This window comes from Vipera berus (assembly GCF_964194415.1).
Source record: "Vipera berus genome assembly, chromosome: 7".
NCBI lineage: Eukaryota > Metazoa > Chordata > Lepidosauria > Squamata > Viperidae > Vipera > Vipera berus.
Window position 1 is genome coordinate 46,417,467 of NC_138209.1, and position 24,725 is coordinate 46,442,191.

At 39.9% G+C, this 24,725-nt stretch overlaps 2 protein-coding genes across 4 annotated transcripts in view; one reads left to right on the forward strand and one right to left on the reverse strand.

Moving 5' to 3' along the window:
- The window catches only part of PRIMPOL (primase and DNA directed polymerase), a 22,139-nt gene extending 14,743 nt beyond the window's left edge, over positions 1–7,396 (reverse strand). The window contains exons 1-2 of the mRNA XM_081332841.1: positions 7,160–7,396; positions 2,615–2,689 (exon numbers count right to left, since the gene is read on the reverse strand). Coding sequence (XP_081188967.1) covers positions 2,615–2,624 — 10 coding nt within the window. The 5' untranslated portion in view covers positions 2,625–2,689; positions 7,160–7,396. The remainder of the gene's footprint in view (positions 1–2,614; positions 2,690–7,159) is intronic.
- On the forward strand, positions 7,376–23,268 carry CASP3 (caspase 3). 3 transcript variants are annotated; one of them, XM_081332842.1, is made up of 8 exons: positions 7,376–7,450; positions 7,778–7,842; positions 12,956–13,037; positions 14,415–14,539; positions 16,001–16,129; positions 17,131–17,306; positions 19,273–19,390; positions 20,353–23,268. In XM_081332842.1, the coding sequence occupies exons 3-8, from the start codon at positions 12,964–12,966 to the stop codon at positions 20,577–20,579; spliced, it is 849 nt and encodes a 282-aa protein (XP_081188968.1). In that variant the 5' UTR covers positions 7,376–7,450; positions 7,778–7,842; positions 12,956–12,963; the 3' UTR covers positions 20,580–23,268. The 3 variants fall into 3 exon arrangements, with proteins under 3 accessions (XP_081188968.1, XP_081188970.1, XP_081188969.1); XM_081332844.1 differs by lacking the exon at positions 7,376–7,450 and having other exon boundaries at positions 7,595–7,842; XM_081332843.1 differs by lacking the exons at positions 7,376–7,450; positions 7,778–7,842 and having other exon boundaries at positions 12,871–13,037.
- Positions 23,269–24,725: the final 1,457 nt, after the last annotated feature.

Consider the following 24,725-nt stretch of genomic DNA (forward strand, 5'->3'; position numbering starts at 1 on the left):
ATAAAGAGCTGTATAGCTTTGTACTACATTAACAGGGCCAATAATGATTTGACCTGCCTAGCAGTTTGAAAGCACGTAAAAATGCAAGTAGAAAAATAGGGACCACTATGGTGGGAAGGTAACAGCGTTCCGTGCGCCTTTGGCGTCTAGTCATGCCGGCCACATGACCATGGAGACGTCCTTGGACAAGCGCTTGCTTTTCGGCTTTGAAACGGAGATGAGCACCGGCCCCTAGAGTCGGAAACGAGTAGCACGCATGTGCGGGGGAACCTTTACCTTTTTTATATATGTGTCAGGAAATGTATTGGTATTTATTTGTTGCAGTAAGGGTGATAAGGCATACAAGCACTATTATTCAGTGAGTACATCTGCATTATGAATAGTTTACCCAGGGAAATTACACTGATCTCTCTGTAAGCTATTAAAAGCTAAATTATTTTGAGTGCCTTTGAAAGTCGAAATGCTATGATTGATATGGATGGAGCTATGTTGCCATGGTCTTTAATTTTGTACTACAGTGTGTATGTTTTAGGATGTTATTCTTATAACTAAACTGCAAAGTGCAGACTCTTTTGATAGTGGCAGGTACAAATCCAATAAATAAATAGTCACCATATGTAACGCGGTGGCTCAGTGGGTTAGGACGCTGAGCTTGTCGATCACAAGGTCGGCAGTTTGGCAGGTCGAATCCCAAGTGCCGCGTAACAGAGTGAGCACCTGTTACTCGTCCCAGCTTCTGCCAACCTAGCAGTTCGAAAGCACATAAAAATGCAAGTAGAAAAATAGGGACCACTACGGTGGGAAGGTAACAGCGTTCCGTGTGCCTTTGGCGTCTAGTCATGCCGGCCACATGACCACGGAGACGTCCTCGGACAAGCGCTGGCTCTTCGGCTTTGAAACGGAGATGAGCACCGGCCCCTAGAGTCGGAAATGACTAGCACGCATGTGCGGGGGAACCTTTACCTTATATGTAACTAATAGCATACACTGTTGGATACTTTTGCAACAATTGTGTAGCCAAGTATTGAAATCTGATTACAAATAAGGAAAAGCCAATAGCCTACAATGGGAAAGAAAAACCTCTCTATGCTGGTGTGTACAGGTAATTCCCGAGTTATGAGTGTGCACTTAACGCTTGTTTGAAGTTACGTGATGAGTGCGCCCTAGTGCTTACGAGCAAGTCCCGAAGTTACGAATATTGCAGCACCACGGCAGTCATTCCCCTACAAGATACTTCAGTGGCACTGCAACGTTCACCCCATTTCCCCCCTCCACTCCTCACAACTGCTTCCCCGGGGACTCCCTGCTACGTCGGACTCACTTACCTTGCAAAAATCCTCTGCCACGGTTTCTTTCCCTTTGGAGGAGAGTCGTCTTGGAAATGTTTTTTGCACCGAGAATGGAAGTTTCTGGAGTCCATGATCTCGCATGAGTGTTTAAACTTGTGCCAAATCACGGACCTCAGAAACTTTCATTCTCTAGGTGCCTGTCTCCTGCTCCTGCCCCCAACTCCTTTCTGCCTGACAGCAAGCCTAAAGCCTTCAACTGAGGAAGAAGGCCAGGCCCCTCGCACCCACAACCAGCCCGGCGGAGCTCGTCATGCTGGGGGAGGAGGTTGGATCCAGCCCTTGGAGGACTGCTCCAAGCTGCTGCCACCCAGAACAGAACTTCCAAGGGTCTCATCCAAGCCTCGGAGGCGTTTTCCTAGCTGTTTGCGCCAGGAGCGGAGGTTGGGGAGAGACTTCTGTATGCCTCCGGAGGTTGGATCCAGCCCTCGGGAGGACTGCTCCAAGCTGCTGCCACCCGGAACAGAGCTTTCAAGGGCCTGATCCAAGCCTCGGAAGCGTTTTTCTAGCCGTTTGCACCAGGAACGGAGGTATGGGGGGGAACTGCAGAAGTGTTCCCTGGCCTTAAATCTGGGCTTCAGCGGCCTGGAAAAGGCCTCCAGAGCCCGGATCGGGGCATGCAGGGGTTGCGGAAGTGTTTCCCGGCCTCAAATCTGGGGAGCAGCAGAAACCGCAGCAGAGAGGAGATGGATCTTTTCTAGGCGAGTCCAGCATGGCAGGAAGGGTGGGGGAAGCATGCAGTATCTTAGTGGGTCAGGGAGGCCTTGTGGGCATTAGGCCCTCCATGGCCTTCCCCACCCTGATACTTCATCTTTGCTTAACCAGCCATGTGTGTTTTAACGAGCAAGGGAATGATCTCGTAGCTCGAACAAGATTCACTCTAAGAATTTTTGAGTTATAAGTGGAATGGGCAGGCTCCATTACACTCCTAACTCGAGGACTACCTGTATAATCATTCCATTAGCTTAGCATCAAGATTCTCAAAGTACATTCTCAGTATATACATGAAAACATATTAAAAATGTTATTTCACTTATTGAAGGAATTAGGATACATTAAAAATGTGGTAATGAAATTGGAGGGGGGAAAGAGATAGCTTTTAAAAAAAAAATCTTTCCAGTTAACTTTCTACTCTTTCAAGCAGATTTTCATAGAATATAAAAAAGCAGAGCAAAATAAATTACAGAAATCAAAACTTAATTGCAAGCCTTTTTACTTGTGAGCAAATTCATTATAAACATTATCAGGCTTTCAAATAATGAACTTACCGATATTCATGACAGTTTCCTTGCACAGTAATCAATAGCTTTCAATCTTTAGTTTTCAAAAGTAAAGAAAAATATCTGCATGAAAATACATGAAGTATTAGATTAATATGCTGTTACAGCCAGTCTGTTACTGAACTTTTACCAATAGAAACTTGTTATCCTTGATGCATCTTAGGACATGCCTCCCACTGGACTTTGATAAACATCAATTTGCCTACAGGGGAAATAGGTCGACAGACGATGCCATAGCTACTGCTTTACACTCTGTAGCAAGTCATCTCGAGAAGCCTGGAAGTTACGTCAGGATGCTTTTTGTTGACTACAGCTCGGCTTTCAACACCATTTTGCCGAGCATTCTCATCGAGAAGCTGACTGACTTGAAATTCTCCCCCGCCATCTGCGATTGGATTCAAGACTTTCTTAGGGATCGGTTACAAACAGTGAGGGTCGGGTCTGCTTTGTCCACCCCCCTGAAGCTTTGCACCGGCACGCCACAGGGCTGTGTGCTTAGCCCCTACCTGTACTCTTTATACACTTATGATTGTGTATCATCTGACCCATCCACTGTGATAATCAAGTTCGCAGATGATACAACTGTGGTGGGTCTTATTACAGGTGGGGATGAGATAGCATATAGGGCGGAGGTACAAAAACTATCCATATGGTGTAGTAACAACAACTTGCACCTAAACATCGGCAAGACGAAAGAGATGGTGTTAGACTTCCGGAGAAAAAAGGAGGAACCTGCCCCACTTTACATCGGAGAAAACTGTGTAGAGTTTCCTCCTTTAAATTTCTGGGAGTCTACCTCTGTGAAGATCTGACCTGGAAAGTTAACACAACTCAGGTGGCTAGAAAGGCCCAACAGAGGCTTCACTTTCTTAGGGTCTTGCGGAAGAACAGGGTAGAACAACAGCTAATGACCCTCTTTTACCGGTCTACTATAGAGAGCGTCCTCTCGTATGGTATTGTGGTTTGGTATGCTGGTCTGACAGCCGCGGATAGGAAAGTATTACAGAGGGTAGTGAGCACAGCACAAGACATTGTGGGCTGTTCCCTGACACCACTGGATGACATCGCCAGGGCTCGTTGCCTTGGAAGAGTGAGGAAGATTCTCAGGGATGACTCACACCCTGGACGGTATCTCTTTACTCTCCTACCATCCGGTAGGAGATATAGGAATATAGCCAGCCATACCAACAGGCTGAAAAATAGCTTTTATCCGTGGGCTGTTGGGCTTTTAAATGGGACATAATCTTATGCAGAATTGAATTGGGAGGCCGGTGTGTGGTGTAGTTGGTTCACATAGTGTGGTGGGATGGAGGGTTTGTTGTCACTGTGTGTTGGGGGGAGAGAGCATGGGGGGAGGCTCAGCTAATCTCAATGTACACATGTTGTACTTTGACAATAAAGGTTTATTATTATTATTTGATGCATTTTTCAAGTTAATGATGAAGTGAGATTAGATTATTTTAACAGAAAAGGATATATATAGAATAATTAATACAATAGTATATTACTCTAATAAAGAAAAATACTATATATATCCAAAATGCTGTTAGCTTTTGTTTACTAAACTGTAAGTGAACTTATCTTTTTTCCCCCCTTCTGTTTAATTGTGTCTGATTCATGGAGACTGTCTGGACAAGTTCCTGTAGTTTTCTTGGTATTTATACATCAGTGATGGAAAAAGAATTTGATTTGAGTTTTAGTCTTGGATTGCCAATATGTGTTCACTTTATATTAAGAACTGGATCTCTAACAATGCAGCCTTAGTCAATATTATTTCCTGTGATAAAGGTTTAATGATGCATTTATACCTTGGATTTTAAGTACATGTAATACGTTTTTTCTAGTTTTCAGCTTTTTTTCCTTTTTTACAATTTCTTTTTTATATTGTAGTAATTAAAGTAGAAAATATTAAAAATAGTTGTGAAGTAATAAATATAATCAAGGTACATAGGTTATAACTGCAATTTTAGGATTGTGCCTAAACATTAGTAACATAAATCACAAGAAATGTAAGATTTAATCTTGACATTTTTATGATTGAAATGACAGCATAGAAAAGAGTATTTTCACAACCACAATGTACATATCTAGTCACTTATTCCAGTGGTTCTCAATCTGTGGTCCGCGGACCCCTGGGAAGGCCACAATGTCATCCCAGTGGGTTTGCAAAGGCTTGAAGAAATGTTATGATATAAATCTTGAGGTAAGTCGTGGTAGTATGTGGCCATGCTTCATGGCCACAAAAGGTATTTAAAGGGTGTCCATCATGAAGAAAAGGTTGAGAACCCACTTATTCTGTAATGGGTGTGTGTGTGTGTGTGTGCGCGCGCGTGCACACTCATTCTGAATCCAAAATTTTACAAAAATGCATTAAAGCTGAATGCATGCTGAGATGACTACAGAAACATGATCCTCAAATAGAAAGTGAAATAGGCAGAAATAGCTTAAGAATTTCAGCTAGTTTAAGAAACAAGAAGGTGAGAGAAGTCAGCTCCCCAGAGAAGGAAATATTAAAAAGGCAGAAAAATCTATTTCCTAAAAACAAATTGAAGAAGCAGGAAAGCATGCCCAGTTTTCTTAATAGTCTCAGGTCTCCTTCCCCCCCAAGCAGAAAACCAGTTCTATAGACATGCAAATGTGAGCATCAAGAAGGTTGGAGCCAGGAGCTTAGGTAGACAAAGGCTTAACATCTACACACTCCAGCCCCAGGGAAGCAGGGGCTGTGACATACCCACAGCCAGCAAGTTTCCTAGAAGGGCACACCTGGACTCAGGGTACGTGACACAGGAAATAGCCTCAAACAGGAACCAGAAATAACTCCAAACAATAGAGTCCAGGGGGTATAAAACCCCACTACCCACAGGTGGTCAGTCTTTTTTCTGGATCCATCTTGCTGTCTGGCTTTTTTCTGCAATAAACTGTAACCTTCTTCCCAAAGCAGTCTCCATGTTGTTTATCCCCGGCTTGGATGGAACCATGATGAAGACTTTTCTTCCTACAGAGGGATGCACTATGTAGGAAGAAAAGACTTCATCATGGTTCCATCCAAGCTGGGGATAAACAACATGGCGACTGCTTTAGGAAGGTTATAGTTTATTGCAGAGGAAAGCCAGACAGAAAGATGGATCCAGCAAAAAAAGGACTGAGCACATGTAGGGAGTGGGGTTTTATACCCTCTAGTCTAGAGCCTTTTGTTTTGGAGCTATTTCCTGTGTCAGGCTTTTTATTTCCTGTGTCACATATTTTGACCTGAGTCTGGGTGTGCCTTTCTGGTATTCTTGATGGTGGTGGGTTAATCCTATTATGTCCCCTGCTTCTCTGGGGCTGTGGCTGATGTTGACTCTAGAGATCTTTCTTCCTAATCCCAGTTTCCTGACAAGATTTTCCAGTGCTTTTTTTGTAAAAAAAAAAGGTGCCAGAACTCACACGTCATACAACCCGCCTTGCCTACCCTACAAGGTTCCATCCAAAAAAGGTGCCAGAACTCCATTCTGGGCATTCTATGACAAAAAAAAGCCGAGATTATCACATCTGCATTCCTGCAGACTTGGTTTCTGCTTGTGAGACTTGGGGGCAGGCTTGGTTTCTGCTTTTAAAATCCTTTAGGGAAATATACTGCTCAAAAAAATAAAGGGAACAGAAAATAAGACATCCTACTATTGAATTCAGTACATTGTGTTGTTTAAGTGTTCCCTTTATTTTTTGAGCAGTATATATTCTGCCCTTTTAATATTTCCTTCTGGGGGGGGGGACTTCCCACAACTATTTCATCAATGGATGTGTAAAATAAAAAGAAAATCCAGCCTTTCATTCTTCCATCAGTGAACTTGTAACAAAAAAGCCCACTGTTTCTCTGGTCCATAGGTTCAGCTACTGAAGGCTTTTCAAGAGACAAGTAACCCAGAGAAGAGCAACGAGCAAGTGGAAGGGAGGCGCCACTGCATAGTAGCCAAGTACAATGGAGGCATTTGCCCAAAATGAACTGAAGTGTAGCAGATGACTAAACCAAAACACTCCTGTCTGCACAAACTGGAAAGCACTTTTGATACATAGTGAGAAAAGGAGTTAGAGGCTGCCCGCTCAGATCGGCTGAGAGTAAACAGAAACTTGCATTCCGCCTGCTGCAAATGATTAATGGGCCACGCTCACGCTAGGCGTTTTGTTGTGCAAACGAGCCCATAGTTCCCAATTTCTCATCAAGTTATATTTGGCGGTTTGATTAGACTGCGCACACCAAACTGGACGTGCATCTCCTATAAGCTTTGAGAATTAAAGCAGCGCCTCTTCACAAAAGGTGTCCTCCCGTGTCTCTCCGCCTAATTATATGGACATAGAGAGAGGGCGGGATCTGCAGCATAGCAGTTTTTGAACCTTCGCTTCCTTGCCAGCCCTAAAGAAAAACTCAAAGGCCCGCGCAACTTGCAAAAACAACATGCAGTTGGGAAAACAAAAGAATCGGGAGGCCGCGTGATTACATCATCTTATACTCGTCCCAGCGACGGGGATGAAACGGAGGTCGCTCATCCCACCTACCTCGGCGGGGAGAGGGGGCGGCTTCCAAAGCAGCCCCTTCTCCAGGGAGGGCCGCAGTTGCCAGCCTAGCTTCGAAAGTCGGCAGGAAGAAAACCGCGCCCGCGCTCGCGATTGGACAAACGTCCCTGTTGCTGGGGTCGTCGTCAATACTAGGCAGCGGCAACTCTTCCTCCCTTCCTCCAGGGCGGGGTTAAAAGCGAGGCTGGGCTGGGGAACCGAGCGTAGAGAGAACGGTCGGAGGCAGCCCTGGAAGCGAGTAAAACCGTAGGAGCGAAGGAGGAGTCACTAGAGGTCAGTGATCTTGCCTCCGGTTGTGTGTATGTGTGTGTGGCGGGGTGTTTCCCACGTAAGTCATTTTTTCACTCCCAGGCTGGTGCTGGTGCTGTTGAGTTCCTCGAGCAGTTCTTTCCTAGCCCGGTGCGGTGTGGTCCTTGCGTCTCGGTTGGAAATAAAGCATTTTTTTTTCTTTAAACGGTTGCTTCCAGCCAAGCTAACCCGCTAAGAGAGGCGGGACGCGTTCCTGTTGCTGCTCTCTCGGATCGCCATTCTTTCCTTTCTCTAGAAGCTGCTAATTGGCGCCATCGTGGTTAATTGTTCTTGCTTACTTCTACCCCGCAGACTTTCTCACCTGCATAAGCCTCGGAGATTAAGAAGTGGCCGAGCAGCTGCTGGCAAGTTGCATAGTAGGTATCGGCGTCCTTCCTGGAAACAAAAGTCTTACCCGTTCTCTTCGAGGCCCATCCCGAGACCACTTGTGCAACAGTTTAAAAAAGATTTTTAAAAGATTTTGGTTTGGCAGTGGATTGGGACTACCTTCCTTTCTGTCTTTGTCCTTTGCTTCATGACGTTTCAATAAGAGAAAGAGAAATGAAAGTTAAAAATCAATTTTTATTACAGTCACAGACCAGCACTGAATATTAAAATAAACACCAAACAACCTACAGTTAACTAAGTGAAGAAAAGGAAGGCTCTTAATACTCAAAGCTGTATTCCTAAAAGAGAAGTTTAATTCTCAAAAGTATTAAGGCATTTGGTAGATTGGCTACTATAAATTAAACTACCCTTTAACATTGATTCTCCACCTCTATTTTGGCATCCCAAGAGCATGGCTTGCAAAACAAAATTTAACAATTTTGGGTTCACTATTAGTTTTAGTTCCTGACTTTGGGTTTGACAGGCCTTTTATATAGATCAAGATTACAATGAATGTATGGCAGTTTATGAGTTCATGAACAGTCTTCAAGGGGTAGTTCACACTGAAATTGCCTACCAAAACTACATCTGCAGTGTGAAGAACAAGCACTAAAGTGCTTCCTTAGAGACGTAGGACCAAATATTTTGCATAATTCTAGAAATATCTTTACCCAAATAATTGTCAGATCTTTAGAACAAGTTAATTTGGAGCCAAGTCTGATAAATTGCAGCACAATCTTAGTGTAGTTTATTCAGAAATACAGCCCAGTAGAAACAAGGGGCACTTGCTACCAAGAAAATGTTAATACTGTATGCAGTATCTATATGAAAAGCCTCCTTGAGAATGCCGTTCTCTAAATATTTGGCTTCCCTCAAAATTCTTTACCGTTTTCAACTGAGGACAGCATAAAATTAACTATTTGTTAGATTTATAGTCTCCTTTTCCTTCAGGAGTTAAATTATGGGTTGTATTGTATTTTCTAATTTTGCAGAGTTCTGAAACTAAAGTATTTGATGACATAACCAAGAGAAAATTTCATATAGTGCCTTTACACAGCTGGTGCAAAGAGATCTAATAGGAGAACACATGGGGATAAAATTGGTGACTTTTAAAAACTCTTAGAATGCCAGTAGATGACATTTCCTGACCTTTGCAGCAATCTTAAGAGCAGTTTACTATGTGTATCTTTTATATGCTAGTAGTACCTGGGCAGTGTAGCTTTACTTGCTAATAATGAAAGCTACACAGAGTAGAAGTGATATAATATATCCACAGATGGAACCAGCAACTCAGTCATTAAGCAGAGCGGTTGCTAAGTGAAATTGCATCTGTGCTTATGATTTTATTTTAGCTTTCCATTGTTTAACGGACTTGCAAGAATTGGTAATAGTTACTTTTTCATCAATCTTGTAACTGCCAATGATGACTAAACAAAGTTACTATATAGGGCTAGCTGGTTTTATTATTTCACTTATTTGTATTCTGAGGCTAACCTTAAATTATTTGATTTTTGTAAGAAGTTCATCACAAACCATTTATTTGCTTATTTGATTTATATCCTGTCTTCCATTCTAAAATTCCAGACAGACTATATGGTTTCATTTTATCCCAACAATGACAATTCTGGGTAGTGGGGTGAATTGATGCACTGTAATTGGTCTATTATCTAGTGAATTTTCAAGGCTTGAAGGTGTGCCTCCCCTTTTGTAGCCAGTGCTTTAACTACTACACCATACTGGAAGCAGATGTAATTGGAACAAATCTGTATTTTCCATTGCTTTTTGAAATGTAGCAATCACCTAAGAGATTAGGCAGATTAATCAAGGTTGCATGCAGGTTCTGTCAATAATTATAGCCTTCAACCATAAAGATTGGAAAAGGACCACTCCCAGCCTTCACTAAGAGATTAAGCAGATTAATGAAGGCTGCCTCCAGTTCCTGTAAATAAAGCATCAAACCACAAAGATTGGATAAGACCACGCCTACCCTATGCCTGTTAAAGAGTTATTTCAACTCTGCTTTCAATAAGGATTTTATAATCCAAGATAAAAATAATTTCTGGTTTCCCAATATATTGCATCAAGTTGAGAATGCTGTATGATTGCATTCTTTGCATTCCTACCTTTTCTTAATTTTGCTTTCAAGAATCTTTCAATTTATGAATTAATGGGATGCCAGCATAAAGTAAGTAAACGTCTCAAGTAAAATGTAGGTTGCCTCTCCGTGCCTCAAGTCTGATGCAGTCCACAACTGGAAGAAAGTGTCCTGTCCTGGATACTTCCTTGGTTCTTTATAGTTAATAGTATTTGTGACCTGCTCATTTAGTTGGGAATCTGGATTCTATTTTTCTTGGTATATCATGTTTACTATATTTAAAATTATAAATTACAGTAATGCTGAATGAAAAACATCTTACTGAAATGTATTTTAAAAGTATTTTAAAACATTACAATTTCTAGAGGAATACTACTCTAGGCAAGCAGTAGTTTGGGGAAGAATATGGAAAATCGTGATTTCAAATATTACCTAGAACAGAGGTCTACAACCTTTTGGGCACCAGGGACCGGCTCTGTGGAGAGAGATTTTTTCGCTGACCAGAGGGTGCATGGTTTTGTGTACTGCCTGCATCCAACAGATGGGGCTTTGCTTTTTTGTGCGGACCGGTTGCTGGCATGCAGTGGCCCTGTACCAGTTCACGGAGCAGGAGTTGGGGACCCCTGACCTAGAAGTTAAGTTTTATTTACTCTTCAGTGCCTCTAAGGAAGCCAACACTACCTATTATTGTATAAAAAGGGCTATCTTTAACTATATTGACCTAGATCATGTGACGTGCCGCAACATTTCGTGACTTTTTTTCCATTGCTGGCAATGGGATGGGCACGGTTTTGGCATGACGCATCCGGCCTATGGGCCGGCACTTTGACACCCCTGACCTAGATTATCAGATATGTCAGTTGTATTATTGCTAACTTTTCATAGAACCATCTTAACTTTCTTAATTGTGTTTCTGTCAAAGAAACTCAGGGGAGCAAGTGGTAGTACCAAAAAGCAGACAAGCGTAAACTTAACGCTTGTCTTAGACAGATTTCTTTTCCCCTTTGAGAAATGAAATCATCTTCCCCAGAGGAATGTATATTCTGCTTGATAGATGATGACATCAGTGCATTAGCTAACCAGGATGAGGTAATGCTTTGATACATGAGTGAGGTTAGTTGGTAATAGCATGGTCCTCTCAAGAGATATGTTGCTTCTGTATGTTAGTATCACTGTAGTGGAACAGAAGTAAATAATTGCTGACAGAGCATGTATCAGATTCTACAGAATTAGAACAGATGTCTACTTATGAGAAAGTCTTTTAGTAATTCTTTTTCCTAGGAAAATATATGGCCAATTTGCTTTTAGAAAATACTGTTTTTCAAGTGAAATTTAGTTATTTTTAAGCAATATTCATTTAACTCATGCAGGTAATGTTCTTTGTATTCTTTGAGTTTTCTTATAAGTATTTTGGTTTCTGTGTATTGACTGAATTTCCCCTAATTAAATCTATATGTTTTTGTGTGTTCTGGACATTACAAAAATTGAACCCTCAATTTCTGTAGCTAGATAAACATTTCTTCAGAATAATCAGCTAAGTCTTAGTAGTAACTACAGTAGATTGTATTTTCTTTGAGAATTATTGAAGGGAATCATTTAATTATTGACATGGATATGATAGCTAGCTAGTAGCCAATAAGTTTTTTTTATGATTCAGAGACAATAGGCTCAAATAAGGATGAAATGACCCCAAGATATGTGGAGTAAATATTAAGAATCACAGGAAAAAAGATACATCAGTTCACATCCTCATAGCTTTCCATCCATGTGCTCCATCACTGTTCTGCCTTGAACAGACCCACAGAGGAAGGAGAACCTCTTTTAAATGTCACACCCTTATGCTTGCTATCAGGAATCCAACGTCGGGACCTCAGAAAGTGTTCGCATAGATTCCTGCTGTAGGTTATCTGGCACATAAAGTTAGGGCAGTCCAATTGAAGAGAAGGGAAATAGCATCCTGAGACCCCTTCAAGTATTGATCTATCATAGGTCAGTAGACAAATTGCCTCACTGAAATAATTCCACATTCACTGAAAAAACACTGTATATATTTTGATCCCATAGATGCAGTAACTATTGACCTTGTTTCTCAAAACAGATTAACAAGGCAAGGATGCAATCCACAAAGCTTGCTAAGCAGTGGTGGGATTCAAATATGTGAACAACTGGTTCTCTGTGGATGCTGTTTTCGGAGATCCATTTGGGGTCTGGGCAACAAAAAATTGGCTACCGGTTCTGCTGAAGTGGTGTGAACCAGCTGAATCCCACCACTGTTGCTAAGTAACTAAGTGCATATGTGCAAGAATTTACAATACAAAGTCACATTTTGCTAAATCACATACTGTTTGCAATGGTTAGCTGGGTATGGTTTATTTATTATTCATGTATATAACTACCCATCTCACACAAGTGACTTTAATCTGGTTTACCAGATTAAAAACAGAACCTCCCCAAAGACTTCTCCACCTGGATGCCAGAGGAGAAACTATTAACCATCCATAGGCATAGAGCAGACATGTCAAACACAAGGCCCGGGGGCCACATCCGGCCCACGAAGTGGTTTCATGCGGTCCGCAAAGCCATCCTGGAAACAGTGAGGGAAGGGCCCCCACTGCCTTGGCCCTGGCCCAGAGACCCTCCTTCTGCCAGAGACCCTCAGATCTGTCCCACTCCTGCCCAGGCCCCCATAGGCACCCTTGATGCGAATGATGTAGAGCTGGCCACGCCCACCCAGTAGGCCATACGCACTCTAGCCACGCCCACCCAGCAGGCCACGCCTACCCTGGCCATACCCACCCGGCCCCCTGAGGGCAACCGCAGTGCTGATGCGGCCCTCAATGAAATTGAGTTTGACACCCCTGGCATAGAGGAAGAAACAGGTCTTCAGTTCCTTACAAAAGTCAAACCTAGTTGGGTATCTATCTTACATTTTAAGGTGCAAGGAAGCAAAAGGTGCTCACTATTTAATTATACAATTAAAATTATATTTTTCCTTTATTTACAAACAGAACCAACTATGGCAGAAGAAAACCATGTCCTGAAATCACCACATAGTGTAACAGACGCAAAGACTTTATCTGGTTCTGAAGGGTAAGCAGGGTTTATTGGGGGGAGTGGGGTGTCTCTTGGGTCGTGTGTGTGTGTACAATTATTTTTCTAGTTAAAGAATTGGTTTATGGGAAATCTCACCTATTTAAGCCAAAATTAATAGTCACATTGCATCCAGTTCCTACAATGAGCCTGGCATCAACTAAGAGTGTGTCAATCAGTAGTGGATGTTTCATTTGGCACTTCCTACCACTCATTGAGGGACGCGGTGGCTCAGTGGGTTAGGATGTTGAGCTTGTCGATCAGATGGTCGGCAGTTTGGCGGGTCGAATCCCGAGTGCCGCATAACAGAGTGAGCGCCTGTTACTCGTCCCAACTTCTGCCAACCTAGCAGTTCGAAAGCACGTAAAAATGCAAGTAGAAAAATAGGGACCACTACGGTGGGAAGGTAACAGCGTTCCGTGCGCCTTTGGCGTCTAGTCATGCCGCCACATGACCACAGAGACGTCCTCGGACAAGCGCTGGCTCTTCGGCTTTGAAATGGAGATGAGCACCGGCCCCTAGAGTCGGAAACGACTAGCACGCCTGTGCGGGGGAACCTTTACCTTTACCTTTACCTTTACCACTCATTACTGTATAGCAAAAGCAAAGAAAAATAAAGCTATGAGGAATGTAGCAGCACTCTTACTTTACATTCTGTATGAAAATTTGGGTACCTTGGGAAGTGCCAGTTTTCATAAATAAATAAGAGAATATATTAAACAGTAGGCAGCCAGATAATTACAAATTAATCCTAACTTAGTTCAGTGTCTTAAATTTTATAACTAAAAGTTCACTATGTTTCCTTGAGCTTGGGTACACACTCATCACAAGAAGTTTTTGGGACTTTGTGTAAATGCAACATCTCTTTTTTATTCATTAAAGCACACTGTCTTTCACTTAGATTTTCACATGAGCATTAAAAAAGATTCTGTTCCTTTAACAAGTCAGTTCTTAAAGCAAACAAATATTTTTTCAACTTGCATGAAAGCTAGAAAAAGACTGTTTAATGAATAACAGAGAGGTGTGTGTTTGTACTGGGTCCAAATCACATCTTCTAAATCATTGGGATGCACACAGCCCTATTGTGTACATCTCATTTCTTTTCAATAATATCATCTCGTACATTATTCTGATTTTATGTATCAAAAATTAACTCATTTTTTTGCATTAAATAGCTTTGAGATGTGTAATTATTTCACTCATTCTTCAAGATCTGATTCCTTATCATTTTTATAACTAGTATTTTTTTGCCAGCAACCCTTTATCTTAACATTGGTAAATTTCTCAGTGCATACAAAATGCATAGAATCAAACACTGATCTTCAATTTGTAACTTGAATGACAACATTAGCTTTACATTGTTTTATTTCTTCATAGGAAAAGCATTCCTTTTAGCAAATCTGTTGATTCTGTGATACAAGCAGATGAAAGTTATAGAATGGACTGTCCAGAAATGGGGATATGCATTCTAGTCAACAATAAACATTTCCTTCCAGATACTGGTAAATATGTTTTTATTTATTAAAATTAAAATATAAGCAGGTAATTTACTTGGAACAGTCAGATGCTTTTCTTTGAATTTGAATTCTTTGAATTTCCTAGAACCTGCATTCTCTCTATGGCAGGGGTGTCAAACTCGCAATGTCACATGACGTGTCACAATGTAGCATGAGTTTTTTTCCATTGCCGGCAATGGGGTGGGCGTGGTTTCGGCATGACACATCCGGCCCATGAGCCGGCAGTTTGACACCCCTGCTTTACGGTGTCAACCTTTGGAGTTATATTTCCTAAGGTCATCAACCTATGTTGTATGGTTAAGCGTGCACTTCTGATCACAGCTTTAAAGACATCCAATATCCCCTCCCAGTGATCCAAAAAAGGAATATTCATGGTCAGTAGAATGTCTCGAGCAAATTTCCAATATCCCAGTTCATCTCTAGGAACATTTAAGTCAGGGGTGTCAAACTGCCGGCCCACAGGCCAGAGCATCATGGAGAAACCACGCCCGTCCCATTTTCGGCAATGGGAAAAAGTTCCGATACGTTGCGCGATGTCACGTGACATCGCGAGTTTGACATGCCTGATTTAAGTTATGGATACAGAAACGTCAAATGGTAAAGAAGAGGCTAAAGGGGAGGAAAGCAGAAGAGAAGATCAAGCCAGCTTCATTTCTCCTAGTAACAAAGGTTGGAGATTTAGAATCAGTAAATTACAGTCGTGTACGGGCATGTACATCATTAAGGAAGAACCTGACTTCCTCTTGTTGTCTTTTAAAAGAGAAATAATTCCCTGAATACAAAGGGATAGAAATAACACTGCCGTGGAGTGAAATCTAATTCCCTTGACAACTTGCGTGGCATTTAAATAAAGTTTCTCATAATCTATTCTGCAGCCATTCTTCAGAATACATGCAAGTTCAAAGTCTGTAGGGTGTCACAGCTACACCCTGTGTCTGTTTGTTACATCTGCCCCACTTCCACGAATTCAGACACTCTAGCCATTTCTAAAAGAAGACTATGGAAGGGCATTACAGATACAGCATTCCTAGATTGTGGAAATAAAGGCACGTTAAGTGAACCCTCCTCTCCTTCCAGTGTCCCAGAGGACTCAGCTGCCTGTTAGATCATTGAACACTCACCATGAAATTCTAAAAAGACTGTTCTGAAGAGGTTGGTTTGTTTGTTTGTTTGCCCACTCACCTAAAATCCACAATTCTCAATGGCTTAAAGAGTAAATATAACTGGAAATTCTGCCTTGCCAGGATACCCAACTGTAAATACCTTCATGGCCTTGTATGATGGGACATCTGTTTGATGTCACATGTATAACTGTTATTTCACATTTTATATATTCTCTAGCTGGGCAGATGCTGCCTGTTAATATACACTGTCTTGCTGCATTATAGTGTTTTCAAAATGCAAGATGTCTTATGATTTCCCCCCCCCCTCTTTTTTAACATGAAGGAATGACACTTCGATCTGGTACAGATGCAGACGCAGCACTTGTTTTAGACACTTTCAGAACATTGGGATATAATGTGAAAACTTACAATGATCTTTCATGTAAACAAATTATTGATGTGTTGCAAAACAGTGAGTAGTCACTTTATGATGTATCATCAGTTGTACTGAAGTATATTACAGAACGAGCTAATATTTTAAGTTTGGAGCTATCTGTTCTTATTGACACATAAAAGTCTATGCCTCGAATTAAAGGAATTGTATGGCATATCAGTAAGAAAGTAGATTTTTGAAGAGTCTTGGTATTATTAAATTGAATCAGATCTACATTTCAGAATAAAATTTGCTGTATCCAAAGGTGTTTTGTTTCATTCAATTTTCATCATTTTTGTTACTTTCTGGTTTTAATAAAATAATGTTTAATGTAGAACATTTTATTGCTATAGACTAGAGTCAAATTATGTACAGGTAGTCCTTGATTTACGACCACAGTTAGAACCAGAACTTTCATCACTAAGCAAAGCAGTTGTTGAATGAGTCATGCCTTATTTATTTTGGTTTTCTTGCAGTCATTAAGCAAATCACCATGGTTATTAAGTGAATCACAGGGTTGTTAAGCAAATCTGGCTCCCCGCAATGACTTTGCTTCTTGGAGTAGGAAAGTTGCAAATGGCAATCGTGATCCTGGGACACAGCAACTTATCATAAATACATATCAGTTACCAAGTACCCAAATTTTGATCATGTAATCATAGGGACACTGCTGTGGTCTTAAGTGTAAGGACCAGTTGTACATAACTTTTTTCAGCATCATTGTAACTATGAACAGTCGCTAAAAATGGTCATAAACTGAGAACTACCGGTACTACATCTTGAAAGTTATGTGACTACTTAAAATAAGAAAGTACTTGACTATGACTATCCTGATGAAGATAGCAAAATTATAGATTGTTTTTGGAAGTGCAAAAAGCAAACTATTGCACTAAAAATGTTTCTCTGCTTCTACAGACTAATTATATCTTAACATTCAAAAGTCTTATTTTTTTTAACAAATATAATTATCTTGGTTAATTTGAAGAAAATTGTTATTTAGGAATTTCTGATCGCAATATAAACATTATCTTCTCTTTAAGTTGCCAAGGACGATCATAGAAAGAGAAATAGTTTTGTTTGTGTCTTGCTAAGCCATGGGGAGGATGGATTGATTTATGGCACGGATGGCCCTCTAGAACTGAAAACGTTAACCAACCTCTTCAGAGGAGACAGGTGTAAGACCCTGCGAGGGAAGCCAAAGCTCTTTTTTATCCAGGTAATAAGAAACACAAAGTAGAAAGATAGAAATCTTTCAGTAAAAGACTTCCTCAAAGGGCCAGATTGTTGCCCATCCCCCCAACATACACATTAAATTGGGAATAGTAATGAAGTAGAATCCTTTTAGCATCTATAGGGAAGCACTGAACCCTCTTTAGATGTTGCAATTATCCTTGTGCAGTATAGTAATACAAATTATTCTTACGTATCAATAAAGGAAAATATTTGTGGCTCAGGATTTAAACCAGGGGGCCTTGGTTCTCTCTGCACTTGTTTGTTTCCTTGCAGACATTTCATTGCCCAAACTAGGTAACATCATCAGTGCTAGTCATTAGCACTGAAGATGTTACTTTGTTTAGGTAATGAAATGTCTGCAAGGAAACAACCAAACTCAGAGAGCACTAAGGACCCCTTATTCATGTGTGTTTACACAAGAATTGACAGGTCTATCAGTCCCTCCCAAAAGAGTTACGTCCTTTCTTTAAGAAATTAAGCCAGATGCATTATTTTTTAGTGGACTTATTTTCAGAGTAAAGCAATCTAATTCATAATCCTTAAAATAACTAGAAATTTTCATATATTCTCCTTTAGAAATTAAAATAATCAAACTTCGCTTGACCCAAATCGAAATTATGCACATGATTTCATCTATCCATTGCAGTAGGGCAGTCTAAAGATGTTGTGAAATTTTAATATGATTTGGAGAGTAATGATAAAACTTCCAAACTTAATATAGAACTTAGGTTTTGCATATTACAGTTTATGTGCCTTTTGTATATAAAAGTGCACTTATTCTCCTCTGTTTTAGGGATACTGTTATATTCAAAGCTGATGTGGATATGGCTCATTGTATTTGTCAACAACATCTTAAGCCATGTCAGTCAGTCAATCTTTATTATGGTCATAGACCAGCAAATAAAAGCATTAAAATATAACTAAAAAATAAAAGACAGACATAATAATATATTGTGATTGGTGGTAGATTTTATTTATTTATTTATTTATTTAATTGGATTTGTATACCGCCCTTTCCCGAAGGACTCAGGGTGGTTTACAGGGAATTAAAACAAGAAATACAAAAATTAAAAACAATTAAAAAGATTATAGCAGTCCCTGAAAGAGTAAAAACCCCAATTAAAATTAAAATTCTCAGCCTGGGCCAGAGAGCTCGAAGAGCCAGGTCTTCAGGTCCCGGCGGAATGAATGGAGGTTGGGGGCAGTCCTCAGCTCCACGGGCAGCTGGTTCCAGAGGGCAGGCGCACCCACTGAGAAGGCCCTCCCCCTGGGCCTTACCCGCCGGCAACCTTTTACCGGCGGCACCCTGAGAAGACCCTCCCTGTGAGAGCGCACTGGACGAAGGGAACTTGATGCTGGCAGCAGGTGTTCCCTCAGATATCCTGGACCCAAGCCATTTAGGGCTTTATAGGTCATTACCAGCACCTTGAATCTCACAGTAGATCAACAGTAGGCAGTTAAAATTTGCCTGATTTTACATATAGCATAGCAGAATTTAGCCACATTCAGAGAAATTACTTCATATTGATCTGGCATGTAAAAAAGTTTAGTATTTCCTGGATATTTTATTAGATAAAGTGTTATAAATTGAGTCTTTGAGTCCTTATATAAGATGCAGTATAGCGGGACGTGTGCTATAGTTTCAATGGTCCCTTGTCCACAGGGGCACAGTCTCCACTCATATGGTTTTAAGCCATGCCTTTTCCTGGCCTTGCATGGTACTTGTCTGGACCCAGAGAGCTGTTTTGTGAGACCAGGAAAAGACTTAACTTCTTTAAGATGTTGCTGTGAGATACAGCAAATGCATCAATGCTGGATCCAAAATAATTTTTCTGCTTTGAATCAGAATACTGCTCACCTCTACTCTGTATGTACTCATTTATATCCCATCAGTGTTAGTGAAGAATGTTAGTAATATTTATGATATTTTCCTGTTTTGTATTGGGTAGGCTTGTAGAGGAACAGATCTTGATTCTGGAGTTGAAACAGACAGCAGCTCAGATGAAAGAATGTGTCAGAAAATACCTGTTGAGGCAGACTTCCTATATGCTTATTCTACTGCACCGGGTAAGATAAATTAATGGAAAATGCAACTTTTACGTAAATTTCATTAGATTTATAACCTTATCTTGAATAGATCTATTAACCTCAGTCCTCTTCAATACCCTAACTTGTATAATTCAAGTGTTTTCTCATTTTCACAAATGCAATATTCTCCAGCTTTGCCAGAGCTTAATTATATAATATAATATGGCTTCCTATTCTGACACTTCCTCTGGCGATCTTCCCTGCTGATCTACAATCCACACAGTCTACTCAGGATACATGTTGTCTTTGTCAGATTTCATCTCAATAGACAGGAAAGGAACATATTTTTATTCCTTTATAAGAAGAAATTAGCATTATTGATATGGATAATATGTACATCACCTCTGACCAATACATAGAGGATTCTCACCATAAAGACTAATTCTCTTGCCTTATACTGGTTGGTAGAACCAACACTATATCTATTGTGTCTATAAGAGGAGTTAAAGGACACATTTTAGTGTTCAGGCTATTTTGTTGGAAAGCATTTTTCCTCATTCTGTCCAGTCTTTTGTCTTTCAAGATATTTTTTGGAAGGCTTCTCAGATCAATTTCTGTTTCAAGCTTCATGTCGGGATACAACAGAGAAAGACATTCTGTGAATGATTTTGTGATCATTGATTTTTCTGATCAATGGAATGATTTACCTCTATTGAAGACTTTGGAAATAAATAGAGGTTATTTCTTTCATCCTTCCATTTTCCTTAAGAAAACATACTTGGAAAGGTTGGTGGGAGGAAGGGAAGAATGAGGTATGCCAAATAAATAATTTTGGGTAGAATGTGATCAAATGCTTTAAATATCAGAATATTGCTTTAGATGCTCTCATTGGATTCTATGCTGCTGGTTTGATAATTGCATAATATTGTGGAGAACAAATTCTATGGCTGGCTTTTATAATTATTGCTTGAACAATATAATTTATTTTTACTTTCTCTTAGGCTACTACTCATGGAGGAATTCCTTAGAAGGTTCCTGGTTTATACAGTCATTGTGTGTGATGTTGAAACAATATGCTAAGAAACTTGAACTTTTGCATATCCTAACACGTGTAAATCGCAAAGTTGCAGAATTCAGTTCCTATTCAAACAGACCTGACTTTCATGGAAAGAAGCAGATCCCATGTATTGTGTCTATGCTAACAAAAGATTTTTATTTTCCATTCTGAAGAGTTCTTTATCTTCTGATACAGAAGCTAAAAGAAGGGAGATGGCAGAATTTGTTTTATTCCGAGCTATGTTTATTTCCTGGTGCCCAGGTGGCATTAAGATTTATAAAGATAACTATTTCAGTCAATAGAACAATAGTACAGAATTGTGCAGATTTAGTGATAGAGAAATTGTGATTTAGAAAATGAAAAAAAATCCATTTGACTTGGAGTAATTTTCAATAAAAATATGAAAGATTCAGTAACTTTCTGTTGACAAAATAATTTGCAAGTAAAAAGTAATAAAGTGTACCATTTTCAGAATAAATGGTTAACTTTGGTAACAATGTTACAGCCTAATGTGAATAAACGTTCATCCAAATACTTTATATCCTTGTTAGTTGAAACTTCTTGCCAATCAGATTATTTAAGACTAGATTGTAATATCATGATGCAACAGAAGTTTTCCAAAATGGTGTAAAGACTAAACTATAAGTGGGACTAAGCTATTGAAAGTAGAATCAAATTCCTTATAGCTGTCTCTTTGTGCATTTGTGCTTTGTGCTCAGTGATGGACTTTTAGACTTTATTCAGAGCATTTTGCTCTTTTAAAATACCAGCAATACCTTTAAATGGACTTAAGCTTAAAAGATGACAAAAGGTGCTTAGAACTTGAGTCAGAATGGGATCCTGGATTTCAGTTTGTAATGCAGTAGTGTGTGGTTTTTAACTTGTAGCATATACACTTTGTATATTCTAAAAGGCATGCAAAAGTGTGAGTTCTCAATTCTAATTTTGAATGTGTAGTTTGTAGAAATATGAATCATTTAAAAATAGAATAAAAGAGAGAGGCTTCTAAAACTTAAGTATACATTTCCTGTGAAATTCAGACTTTGAGCATCTACAATGCATGTCTCTCTTCTTTTTATAAACTTGGGAATAAAGGTAAGGCTAGCTCACTTTTTAACAGTGTTTGCTGTTAAATTTTTCATACTGCTTAACAGAAATCTGTCTTCCTGGAACTTAATTTTGTCCTGGTTAAAGATTTGCTAAAGACTTTCCATTTTAAAGATCCAGGACCTCTGTTGCCTCCATTCCAGTGATCTTCATATATTCACTAGGATTTTTCAGAGTGATAGGCTAGAATTCTGAGAGCATACTAGGAACTCAGAAAAACAACAGATATTTAAAAAATATTTAGAACACATTTGAATCCTGAAGACATTAACTCATTTAATGTTAATATTTTAAGCTAATTCCTTAGCAGTCTTCAACTACAGTAAAATACTCTTCCTCAATTGTCACATAGTTTTAAGATACTAGTCTTTTGACAGAGGCAAGCATAGGAGCTCAGCACCTGCTTTCTTTTTTACTTGTTATAACATTCTGACATTTTTTATTAATTCAAAAGATTTTTCACATGCTTTGATTACTGTTGCCTATCTTTGCTGTCCTCAACTTGTTTTAAATTTTAACTTTCTAGACAGTGTTGCTTGCTTCACAAATCTTGCTAAGGCAAAAAGGGGTTATTTCTAGTTTTGTGAGAAGAATCAGTGAATAAACCATGGCTTATTTTAGGATTATTGTTTTAAATTGTGGTTGTTGGCTTATTGATTACACCCATGGCTCTGGGTGATCAGCAGAGAAAGTGTCAGGTGTCAGAAAGAGACTCATTTCTTTGTGATTTCCTGCATATTCTTGGATTATTACCTGTCCTGTCTTCCAATTAGTATCTCCTAACCAATAATAAAAGATTCAAAGTAATACAGATGGTCCTTGATTTATGACCATAATTGAGCCTGGAATTATTGTCCTGGAATACATTTCCCACCTTTTTCACGTAAGCCAATGCCATAGTTATCAAATGCTGCAGTCATTAAGTGAACCTGCAGTTGTTGAGTGAAACATTCATTTGTTTTTTGCCAGTTTGGTCTTGTGGTTAAGGCACAAGGCTAGAAACCAGGAGATGGTGCATTCTAGTCCTTCCTTAGACATGAAAGCCAGCTGGGTGACCTTGGGCTAATCACTAAGCCCAACCCACCTTGCAAGTTTGTTGTGAGAAAAGTAGGAAGGAATATTAGGTATACTTGCTGCCTTGAATTATTTATAAAAATAATAAAAGTGGGGATAAAAATAAATAACATAAAAACATACTTATAAATACATGCAAAACAAAGCTTCTACCTCTCCTGGTAATGTATATTGAAACAAAAGGATGCACAGGATGCACATTTTTATCAGGACAATTGAGTTTGCTTTGCTGGTCTTTGTTTTGGTTACCAATACCACAGTAAAAAAAATTGATTCTTATCAATTACAAAAAATGCAAATGGGTGGGACAGGTAAGAGCACTATAGCAACTGCTATGTTCTTGACAGAAAGGAAGATCTTAAGTAACAGGGATCCTAGAATTTAAGAAATATCCACTCTTACAAGGCTTGCTGAACAGTAGGTTGGTACTTCAGTAGTAAGCCCATGGTGTATTTGCTTGATACCGTAAGTTGCATATTCTCAGTTTATTGCTAAATAAATTACGGTAGTTGTAGAATAAGCATGCAGTTATTAAACTTTAAAAAGATTTCTTCGTCTCATACAAAAGTAATATCAAAGATATCCCCATTTCAAGAAATATTTAATTTATTAAATAATTACATTTGTGACTGTTTGAATTTTCATATGACAATTTAATAAATTGTATTCATTGTTTTAATCAACTGAGTGACCATCTTATATTTTTTTTGCACCAAAAAATGCATTAGGGCTTATTTTGGGGGAAACACAGTATCAGGGTGATCAGCCCAGCCTGGCATCCCACCCCCAGCGCATGCACAAGAGGCAGCGAGCGCATGGGGGGCGATGATGTCCTGCCACAGCCCACTGGCCCCTTGGCGCAGCACAGGTAAGTCAGAGCGTGGAAGCAGAGGCACGGGAAGGCAGGCAATCCTGATGCGCAGTGTGGCTGCCTGCCCCGGCACAGCTGTGAGCAAGCCGAGAGACAGTGGAACAGAGTGGGCGGCGCATTGGGATCGCCTGCCTCCCCCCCCATACCTCTGCTTCTGCCTGCTGCCAGTGCCACTATGTGAGCTTCCCGCAAGCCAGGCGGCCGCACCCTACATCCAGATCGCCTGCCTCCCACCGCATCTCCTTCTATGCTCGGACTTGTTCTGTGTGGGGTGCGGCTGTTGCCAGACACTGTTCAGCCCCCGTGCGCTTGCCACCTCCTGTGTCGGCCACACCCATCCCCCTGGGCTTATTTTTGGGGTAGGGCTTGTATTAGATGTACCCTACAAAATCAGGCTAGGGCTTATTTTCTGGGTGGGTCCTATTTTCAGGGAAACACGGTATCAACCGGTATCCAGGCAGTAGAATCTTCTTAATGTACAATTATGTCTGCACAGTTGCCATGGAAAGTTATTATATGCAAACAATGATACAAAGCTTAGTGTGCTTGACTGACTGATAAATTAATATGACCTCCCAACTTGAACATCTATGATTCTGGATTGTGTACATTAAACATCAAAGTAAAGAAACAACCAATAAGGTTATAAACAACAGAAATTAATAGGAATCAGGAACCCAAATTTATATCACAGCCTTCCTGGCTCTAATGCCTGATTTTGTGTTGATAGTACAATAAATTACAAAGGTTGAGGGGAGAGTGTTTCCCCCTTTTTACTTCACAAAGCAAGGTTAAATACTTTATATACTTTACATCTTCAACTTACAACCACAATTGGGTGCCAAATTTCTGTTGCTACATGAGACAGGCGAATTTTGCTCCATTTTACAACTCTTTGTGCCATAGTTAAGTGAATCACTGCTGTCATTAGTAACATTAACTGAATCTAGCTTCCCCATTGATTTTGCTTGAGAGTGATCACACGACCCTGGGACACTACAGCTGTCTTAAATATGAATTGCCAAGCATTCAAATTTTGATCATGTGACCATGGGGATGCTGCAATGGTTGTGTGGAAAACTATTATGTCACTTTTTCAGTGCTTTTATAACTTCAAACAATCACTAAATGAATAGTTGTAAGTTGAGGACTACTTGTACTGACATTCTTATGTGCCAACATCATAGCTAGTATAAAGGATCACTTATTAATCTCATCCATGTAACTGAGGTGTCCTCTGTATCCACAGGGTGTCACTAGAGATA

Excerpts from the sequence above, each read along its gene's own strand:
- CASP3 (XM_081332842.1), top strand. The coding sequence starts at position 12,964 with ATGGCAGAAGAAAACCATGTCCTGAAATCACCACATAGTGTAACAGAC. Across the intron at positions 14,540-16,000 it reads ACATTTCCTTCCAGATACTG|GAATGACACTTCGATCTGGT; the intron begins GTAAATATGTTT and ends TTTAACATGAAG. Across the intron at positions 17,307-19,272 it reads CAAAGCTCTTTTTTATCCAG|GCTTGTAGAGGAACAGATCT; the intron begins GTAATAAGAAAC and ends TGTATTGGGTAG.